At 56.2% G+C, this 10089-nt stretch overlaps 1 protein-coding gene across 1 annotated transcript in view; it reads left to right on the forward strand.

The window, feature by feature from the left end:
* The window catches only part of GALNT16 (polypeptide N-acetylgalactosaminyltransferase 16), an 87392-nt gene extending 78673 nt beyond the window's left edge, over positions 1 to 8719 (forward strand). Inside the window, exons 13-15 of the mRNA XM_045807952.2 lie at positions 2480 to 2621; positions 3337 to 3459; positions 6581 to 8719. Coding sequence (XP_045663908.1) covers positions 2480 to 2621; positions 3337 to 3459; positions 6581 to 6718 — 403 coding nt within the window. The 3' untranslated portion in view covers positions 6719 to 8719. The remainder of the gene's footprint in view (positions 1 to 2479; positions 2622 to 3336; positions 3460 to 6580) is intronic.
* The last annotated feature ends 1370 nt before the right edge of the window (positions 8720 to 10089 follow it).

Genomic DNA, 10089 nt, shown 5'->3' on the forward strand with positions numbered 1-10089 from the left:
AGGAATAAAGGAAGAGCAGTGAAGAGCAGCAGAGAGCCCAGGGGAGCCGGGAGGAGAACACTACTGATAGGGGCCTTTCTCTCTGCGGAGGAGCTTGGCAGAGGGGCCTTTGAACCAACTGACATGGCATCTAATCCGCCCCAGACACAGGATGGGGAGGGTATTGATAAAGGCTACTTGGTGGGAGATGGCGCCTGATGGGGGCTGCTGGAGGGTCTCCAGGCACACTCTGCCCCTTCCCAGAAAGGCCCTCTTTCTCAAAGCTTCAACCACCTGTGCATTAGAGGATCATAGGGAGCATTTTATTATTGATTATAGTCATTATTATTGTATTACTACTTTTATTAAACTTCCCTCTACTGATAAGTTGGGGGCAAAATATTTATCTCTTCAGACGCCATATTTCCGGGAGGGATGGACCCTGATGCTCTGTGAGGCAGCAAGAAACCAATAAAGATGACTTTCTAAGCTGAAAAAAAAATATGTTTGGGGCCATATTCAGCTTGGGGGCCAGCAGTTTTCAACCTGTGGTCTAGAATTATTGCAAACTCTCAAGTGGGGCCTGGAGGCGTGCACACTCCTGCCAGGAGCGTGCGAGGGAAAGTGAAGGTGTCTTCCTGAGGCTCTGTGAGAGTGGCTCATGGTTTGGGGGTTCTGGGGGCTTCCGCCCAGAGCTGAGGAAGGAAGACCTGGTTTGGTTGAGATCAAAGAATGCCAGAAGTGTTACGATGCCGCCCTCCCCAGCCCACCTGGGTACTCTTCGGAGGGAGGTAACAAGTGGTGGTTAAGATTAGGTACATGGCCTGACTCTAAGCCCCATCACCCCCCGGGGCCATAACCCAAGAGTGTGTCTGACCTTCTAAACCCAGGGATACAGCAAGCCTGCATCAGCTGGGGCCAGCAGCTCCTTTAGTTTTATTATCCACAGAGTAAGACAATTGTGTCGTGTGTGTGTGTGTGTGTGTGTGTGTGTGTGTGTGTGTGTGTGTGTGTGTGAGAGAGAGAGAGAGAGAGATGTGTATTTAAGCATATTTTCCTGTGCATATAAATTTTTAAGTAATATTTTGAAACACGCCTGTTTTATTTAACAGTATGTTGTAAACATTTTTCCATCTGATCAGATACTCATTTGGAGTCATTTTTTTTTTTAAGATTTTATTTATTTATTTGACAGAGAGAGAGAGACAGCCAGTGAGAGAGGGAACACAGCAGAGGGAGTGGGAGAGGAAGAAGCAGGCTCCCAGCGGAGGAGCCTGATGTGGGGCTCGATCCCAGAACGCCAGGATCACGCCCTGAGCCGAAGGCAGACACTCAATGACTGAACCACCCAGGCGCCCCTGGAGTCATTTTTGATGGCTATGGGGTTTTCCATCCTACCGATGAATCAGTATTTATTTAGCCCATCCCCTATTGTTGGATATCTATGTTTTCAGTATAACCAATCATTCTGCAAACATCCAAAATTATTGCTGCAGGATAACAAATTTCCAGAAGTAGCCTTGGGATTGTTAGGTCAAAGGTATGCACATTATTTTTTGTGTGTTTTTTATTATTGAAATACAGCTGACATACAGTGTTATATTCATTTCATGTGTTCAACACAGTAATTGAACAATTCTCTACATTATGCAATGATCCCCATGATAAGTGTGCTTAGTCACCACCTGTCACCATACGGTGTTATTACAGAATTGTTGACTATATTTCCTATGCTGGACTTTATCTCTGTGACTTATTTTATAACTGAAAGTTTGTAGCTCTTAACCCCGTTTATCTATGTGTACACATTTTTAAGGCTTTGGATACATCATGCCACATTACCCTCCAGAACCATTGGGCCAATTTATGCTCTCCCCTGTAGGGTACGAGAAGATCTGATCTCCTAGCTATTGCCAACACTGGGAATTGATATTGATTGGTGTTGATATAATTCCTATGATATATTTTGTATAAATAAACATATAGAAATAATACATATTTATTACATATTGTATCTTATGCACATATATATGGTAAACAGTGGTAACTCTTTGATATGTATTTCTTTAATCATTAGTGAGATTGAACATTTTCCTATTTGTGGGTCTGAAATTTGCCTCTCCAAAGTGACCTCTTCCCTGTCATTTTGAGATGTCATATCGAGTCCATATTTAGGCCCCAGTCTCTCCCCAGGTTTTCTTCTTTCTGGACTGGGGAGCCCTGGGTTTATGGTGGGGGGGGGCCTGGTTGGCCCCTGGGGCTCCCACAGCTGCTCAGACCCGGTGGGGCGAGGCTCAGTCTTACCACAGGTATCCCCGCCCCTTCCCCGGTCCCTTGCCCTCCTGCCCCTGCCGGCTAGGGCTGCTCCCCGGGTCCCTTCCCGTGATGCTGAGACCAAGGGCATGATGCCCGGGAAGCCGCCTGAGCATTGCCCTCTGGCTGAGGGTGAGTAAGCCTGGAGAGGGCAAAGGACGAGCCTGACTGCTCCCTTTTCCCTCAGAGTCCCCGTGAAGGAAGTGCTCCCTGGCATCATTAAGCAAGGGGTTAATTGCCTAGAATCCCAGGGCCAGGATTCAGCTGGGAACTTCCTGCTTGGAATGGGGATCTGCAGGGGATCTGCGAAGAACCCCCCAGCACCCCAGGTAAGCTGCTTAGGGCCTTGAGGTCAGAACCAGGAGGGGGCAGGGAGCCAGGGTCATTGTCCAGGAGTTGTGGGGGAGGGCTTCCCTCGCTCATTCCATTTTCTCTCTGCTTATACCCTCCACAAACCCACTTCCCCAGGGACTATGCACACTGACCCCTCACACTGCTCCTTGGGTCTGCTTCTGCCACATTCCCAGCCCTTTTCCAACCGGTCACACAGTTGCCCCCTGGTTACCACCCACTTTCTCCTTTGGGGAGAAATGCTATCCAGACGGCACCACTTCTCTCCTGGGATGCCACTGTGGTCCAAGTGTATCACGGGCAGCAGGGCTCCCAAGACTTCTGTGTGTACGTGAGTGTGCCACAACGAGGGTCACTGCACCCATGTCAAAACAAGAGCCGGGCGTAGAGATCCCCTGGCCGCCCTGGTCCCGCGTCCTGTCTCTCCCTGTCCCCCCCATAGAGCATCCCTTGGTACATCTTGGATTGTCCTCTGGCCAGCTCCAGCCAAGCTCCCCCCGATGCTTTTATTATGAAAACTTCCAAACATACAGAAAAGTTGAAAGAACGGTACAGTGAATACCCATATACTCACTCTTATTATTTGTAGAAAATTCTACCAACATACACAGTATTTGTTTTCTCACCTGTCTACCCACCTCCCCCTCCATCACCATACGCTGGGACTCAGCCACTCATGTCCCTGTCTTCCAGGCGTGGCTCTTCAGCGACCATCTCATCCAGCAGCAGGGAAAGTGCCTGACCGTCAGCTCCACCTCAGTCACCCCAGGCTCCCTGGTCCTGCTGCAGGGGTGCAACCCAAGAGAAGGCAGGCAGGTGAGTCTCCTCACCCCCGGGGTTGCGCAGACCGGGTGCGAGCTCCTGGCAGGGGAGCCCTGGGTTGTAACAGATGGACTCAAATAAGCCCTCCAGAGTGAGGGTCACTCCAAGTCAGCAGCTAGGTCAAGTCTCTTGTACTTCTTCGAGTAAATATTGTTAAATGTCCGTCCTGCCAGCCTGTGAGCTCCGCCAGGGCAGGGACCGTTGGTCTTGTGTCCCTAGCCCCTGACAACCACTGCAGCCAAAAGCTGGCTTTTACCAAGAGCCGCTGATAGGAGTTTTACATAGATGATCCCATCTTGTCCTCGTGCAACCCAGGGATTTGGGCCCTTGTACCATCCTCATCTTAACAGGTGGGTAAACTGAGGCTTGCTGGATTTAAGAAACACGTGTCAGATGACACAGCTGGGAAAGGGTGGAGCTGAGATTCAGACCCAGGTCAGTGTGACCCCTAAACCCACGGTCTTAACCCAGAACACAGTAGATGCTCGGTAAGTATTTCTCAATTGTGGCTGCCGGGAAAGTGAGTCCCAGGGACACCGATTTCCAGCTGGCGCGGCCGCCTCACACGAGCACTGCCTTTTCCATGTGTCAAGCACTCAGCCACCCTGTCTCCACGAATCCTGGGAGACAGGCCAGGCCCACCAGTCGGGGGAGAAGCTGACGTTCCAAGAGGACTTCACTTGCTCAGGATACGCAGCAGCTGGTGGCAGGCAGCCCAGCTCCCTTCCTGGCTGGGAGGGAGCCCCTCTGCAAGAGGGATGGGACACAAAGGCCACAGGTCTGCTCCAGCCCGTCCTCTGCCCACACCCCGGCAGCCCTCCCTGTGCCTGGCCCTGGCCAGCCGGCGGGACAGTGCCACGCCGAGGAGAGCGCCTGGCTGTCTCTGACTTGGCCTGCAGGGTTTCCTCCCACCCCTTTCCTGTTTGCCTGGGTCAGCTCCGTCTTTAGGGATGACTGGCAATTTGCTATGCCATTCTGGAAAAACAGCCAGATCCCCTCCCTCCAGCCTCTGAGTGTGTGTGTGTGTGTGTCTGTGTGTCTGTGTGTCTGTGTGTCTGTGTGTTTATGTGTGTGTCTGTGTCTCTGTGTGTGTGTGTGTCTGTGTGTGTGTGTGTGTGTGTGTGTGAATTGTGTGCCATGATCAGCTTGCTGGGCCTGCTGGACACTGGAGGGGTTTCTGATGGCAGGTGGAGTTTGTCCTGCTCCCTCGGTGGCCTGTCCTCCGCCCCTGCCCCGCAGTGAGGGACGCCCTCAGGCTCTTCTTCACAGGGGCAGCCGACATTTCGGACTTCTCCGAGGGTCAGGCTTTAAGCTCACTCCCACCCCTCCTTGACTAGGCCAAGCTAGGAAGTAGTTCCTGGGGCAGCCGCTGCTCAAATAACTCTCTGGAGCTCTAGCCGCTGTGCTCCTGCAAGTCCTGCCAGGCCCCCAGCCGCCCCCTGGGCCCTGGGCCTCTCCTCCCAGACGCAAGGATGAACAGATCTCCCGCAGCTCATGCCTTCTCAAAGCTAGGCCTCCCTCCTTGGTCCCCTTGGCTTCCATGGCCACTGGGAGTCATGAATGCTGTCCTGGAGCCAGTGGGATGGAGTCGGCAGACCCCAAGCCCCACCACCCCTCGCCTTCCGAGCCTCAGTCTCCCCCCTGCCTGCCTTGCAAGGTGCCTGCAGGAACGGAGGCTGAGGGGATAGGAGAGTGCCGTGAGGGGCACTGTTTCTCTGGCCGGGCCCAGGCCTGAGTGGCCAGGAGAGTGCCCGATGGCATGGGTAGGAAGTGAGAATCCTGCGGTTTGGGGAGCCCCTCCAGGGATCGGGTGATCCACTCACTCATCCACGCATTCACCCTTCATACGTAACACTGCGCTGGGCCCCTGCCTGTGCTGGGGAATGTACGGCTCCTGCTGGCCACAGGCGGAAAGGAGGACGTGGTCCAGCGATGCCCAGCGGGGGAGCGTGGCCAGCCCCTCCCAGGAGGTCAGGGACTAGAAGAGCACAAAGCAACAGGATGCTGTGAGTTCCAGAGGGACCAAGGCCCTGTCGTACCCACTGCCCGGCTTTTAGGCCAGGGACCCCTCTCTGCTGCGGCCGCGTGGGCACCCCCAGGCCCACATTCCCAAGGGGAGTCCGCAGCCCCCACCTTCCCCCTAAGTCAGTTCGCGTCTCTGCCCACCCCAACCCCTGCAGCCCTAGGCCTGGCCCTGCAGCTCAGCCCTTCTGTGGGCACTTGAGCAAGCCCATGGCCCCACCCCCTCAGAGCTGAGCACTCACCACTTCCTGTGGAGGAGGGGGAGACAGGGAGAGGAGAGACAGAGATGGACAGACAGACCTCTCTCACTATTCTTCTTGGAGCCTTGACGCCTGGGCCAGCCTCTCGCCCCTTCTCCTGAGTGTTCCGAAGGACACCCTGTCTTCCCCCCAGGCACCCCCAGATGTTCCACAGGAACACCGCTTTTCCCCTTTGTCGAGCCTGGGGAAGGGGAGGCCCAGGAGGGGACTGTGACGGGGACCCCAGGCCTCCCACCATCTCGCCGGCCTTCCTCCTCACCACTGCAGGCATGTTGGCCGGTCACCTGCTGCATGCGTACAGAGCTGCGGGGAGAGGAAATCTTGTTTGAAGAAGCAAAAGACACGCTAAGCCAGGACCTGCAGACTCAAGTGCCAGCAGGGAGGGGTGGGGTGTGCTGCAGGGGCGGGGTGTGCTGTCCCCCCAGCAGGACCTTGGTAAACGAGAGCCCCACCTCCAGCAAGGAGCAGCAGCTCGGCCCCAGCTGCCCTGTGCCGCAGAAGAAACTGGGCCCGTGTCTAAGGGGAGCTGTGACAGCTAGGCCAAATTTTAAACACCGTGCAAGCCAAACAAAATCCAGCCCGGGTCAGATTCATCCAGCCCACAGACCTCTGACTTCTAGACTTCGGCGGGACTGTGGAAGCAAGAGCGCATCAGGAGGGAAGGGGTTTAAGGCTGCCTGTGGGGTCGGGGAGCTCCTGTGTAAGGGACACAATCTGCTTTAAACAGGGGAAGGTGTCCTAGGAATATTCAAGCCACTTACATATATGCGAAGTGAAGTTCTGGACATTATTAATATTGTTCATCGCTGTTTTCTTCCTGTCCTTTCCCCCAGAGATGGAGGAGAAAAGCTTCTTTCATCCAGCACTCAGTCAGCGGCCTCTGCCTGGAGGCCGGGCCCGCCCAGCTGGCGACCAGCAAGTGCCAGGCCGACGCCCCGGCCCAGCAGTGGCAGCTGTTGCCTCACACATGACGGTAGCCCGGGGCCTCCTCTACCTTTTGCATGAGACTTTGGGACTGGAAGCGGGTTAGGGTGGGGGAGTGTAAAGCAGGCCGTTCCCATCTCCTCACATTTCTGCCGGAATCATCAGCAAACACCCCTGCCACGACACACGTTTCTCCAAATCTCGTTCGGGGTGGGCACAGGGGAGCGGGCCCTGATGCCCCGGCCGCCGTCCCGGCCTTGCCCCAGAAGAGAAGAAGGTCAGGATGCTGGACTGCTGCTGGGCAGAGACTGGGCAGACCCCCTGGCCCTTTGTCCCCTCCTTTCACCCTCCTGGGCTCCTGGACAGTGTTTGGGGGGCTGTCCCCTGTTGGCTGGGCAGAGAAGGACAGAAGCCCACACAGGGCCTCTGCTGGGTCACAGGGCCTACCTGTGGGACCGGCATGAGAGGAGAATGTGGGCAGCATGGATGGGGAGGCTGAGGGCCGGACGAGGGGGGGCAGCTCGAAGGCAGGTGGAGAACAGGAAGGAGGTAAGAAGCTCTGTGGCCTGTCCCAGGCAGGGGCTGGGTTGAGTGTGGGAGGGGTGGGATCTGGAGCAAAGGATGGATAATTTGCAGAAGGACATGGATGGAAAAGCAGCCAAGCACCGAAAGAGTTAGTCTCTTCCCGACAACCCGTAGTCCTTCCCCTGCTGTGTCCGTCCGCGGGCATCGCACCGCACTCCGGTCCCACGTTCCTAGCAAGAGGCTGCAAGGGGATCTCCATGGGCAGCCTTGGGACCCAGTCTATTAAACAGATCCCGCTTCCGTTTGGCCATGTGTCAGGCCAAGACCTCTTTCTTGGGCCTTAAGACCAGCTGGTGCCCTGTCCCCTCTGCCTGGGCCCATGGTGATGACCCCGTGTGGGCAGGCCACCACCGTGCACCACGGAGCAGCCCCATCCTCGTTCAGACTTTGTGAGTCCCGCCTTCTCAAAAGCCTTTGCCTCTGTAAATACAGCATTTCGGGGTTGAAGTAGATGGTAAGAACAGGACCTCCCTTCTGGAGCTGAACATTCCCTAAGACCTTAGGGAGTAAGTGCTGGAGGCTAAGCGTCCTCCTCACCCCTCCCCACTGCAGGAGGGAGGCCTGAGGGTCAGTTCCCACAGTGAGCAGGGAGGCAGGCTGGAGGCTCCTGTGTGTGCCAGAGCCCCCAGTTCCCTTCCTTCTCCCCGCCACTGGGCCCGCCGCCCGGTCTTGGAAGCGCTTCTGCTATTCCCCATTTCCTCTTCCCCAACCCTGCCGGCTCAGGCAGTGTGATCTTTGGCAAAAGACCAGGGGTATGAGGACCCCTGGGCATCCCCCTCCCAAAGCAAATCAGCCTGGGACCTCTAGGGAGTTCATGGATTCCAGAGGGCCTGGGAATCTCCGGAAATTGTCCCCCAAATCGTGCATGTGTGTGTATGTGCATTTTCCTGGGGAGAGGGCCTCCGGCTCGCCCCGGCTTGCAGAACTCCCTGACCCCCAAAGGGTCTGAGCTCTGCTCTGGACTGCAGCGACCATCCGGCTGAGCCGCCATGCCCCTTCTCCCTCCCTGGCGTGCCTAGACTGCTTGTTCCTGCCATGCAACCCTCAGGCCAGCAGTCCCACCATGGGGGGCCTCGGTGGCTTCCTCTCCCCCCTGGCTCTCAGCAGGCCCTCTTCAGCAGTGCTCCTGGGCCCCAGCATGGGCCACCATCTCCCGTCCTCTGTCGCCGTGTTTCCTCCACCCCCATCTCTGTTGTGCGTGTCCCCTCCACAGGCAGCGTGAACCCTTGGGGATAGGGATGGGGGCACAGCTTCCCTCACTGACTGTAAGGGAGGTGCTGCTCAGAGAAGCCTCTGAGAGCCCCTTCCCTCCCTGAGGTCAGACTGCACCTGTCAGCCGTCCTCTGTGGGACTCAGTTCTGTTCCTGCTGTTCCTTCTTGACCAAAGCATGTGCCACTCGCTGTCCCTGAGGGCCTCTTCTTTATGAAACACACACCTGGAATAAAACCACTTCTCACATGTACATGTGCACCAGCGCCTTTCTCACCCCGAAGCCACCCTCCCCTGCCTCATGGGCAAGTTGGGGCCTCAATTCTGTAAACCTGAAACTGAACGCGCTTGGGTCTCACCCCCTCCTGTACCTGATAGCTTGTTCCTCAGCCTACATGCCCCACAGTAACTCAGGGCGTCCCGGATGACAGGCTGGCAGCTGGGGGTGGGAGGAGACAAGCAGGTGTCCCTGGTGCTGGGGCAGGCTGGGACCAGAGCCCAGCTCCGTGGCCTCACGGCAGGACCCTACTCAGGGCTTTGAAGTGGAAAGCACGGGGCTTTTCCGAATGCTTGCCTTTGCCAGCCCCCTCTCCTTCCCTGGCAGCCCTGACCCCCCGGGGACTGCCCTTCCCTGCCTCGACCACACAAGAAGGCGATGGGAAAATGCAGGCGGGGCATCTTCCTGGGTAGAAACAGCAAAATAATTCCAGAAGAGTCCTATCAGCCTAGCCTTGTTGATTGGGTACCAGATGCTCTGCCTCATGTTTCCATGGAAACCAATGGAAGGCCCCACCACTCCTGTGATCAGAAGCTGAACCCACCCAGGTAAAAACAAACACTGCTTCGGTGCACATATGAACCGTGATGGGCAGGCCAGCGCGCCTTTCCTGCACGCGGCCATTTCTGCCCCACCCCCACTCCATCTCAGGGCTGCTCATCCGGGGTTCCCAGAACTCCTGGCCACCATGCCCCTTGGCTGGTGACAGTTCCAAGCACACAGTGTGGTGGCAGAGCCCAGCTTGGGCTAACCGGGCACAGGTAACAATTTACTGCAGACGTCTCTGGCTGTAGTCTGTCTGTCCATCCTCTCCAGGAGCACATCCCATGGCCCACCTCCTCCTTAGGCCTCTGTCCTGGCCGAGTTGGGCCAGCTCTCCACATTCCGTCTGTTTTCCTTCCCAGCCTCCAAGGGCTCTGGTGCTGCTTCTCCTGGGTCGTTTTGTCTTGCCCTCCTCCAAACCTACCTTTCTGGAGGTCCATTTTCTCTTCCACCCCCTTTTTTTCTGGAAAGTAAGACTCGGAGCCTTTAGCCAGTTCCTGGAGGGGTCAGCAAAAACTCTCAGGCTGGCCCTTAGGAACAAGGAACTTACAGAACATAGCAGAAGAGTCTCGAAGAGCACACGGGTGGGGAGGGCAAGAGGGATATGGGCATGAGGCCAGCATCCCGTTTATCCAGCAGGGAGGGGTTCCTCCATCCCTGGGCCTCTGTAACTTGCCTTCGGTTTTCCAGAGGCTCAGCCCCACACCCCGCAGGGGAGGGCTTTCCATGTGCAGTTGGGAGAAATGACTTGGGCAACACCTGTCTTCCAAGGGGTCCAGCAACCCCAGGCCTGCGGAGAATCT

This window comes from Ursus americanus, chromosome 26 (assembly GCF_024610735.1).
Source record: "Ursus americanus isolate L20-20 chromosome 26, mUrsAme1.1.p, whole genome shotgun sequence".
NCBI classification, from domain to species: domain Eukaryota; kingdom Metazoa; phylum Chordata; class Mammalia; order Carnivora; family Ursidae; genus Ursus; species Ursus americanus.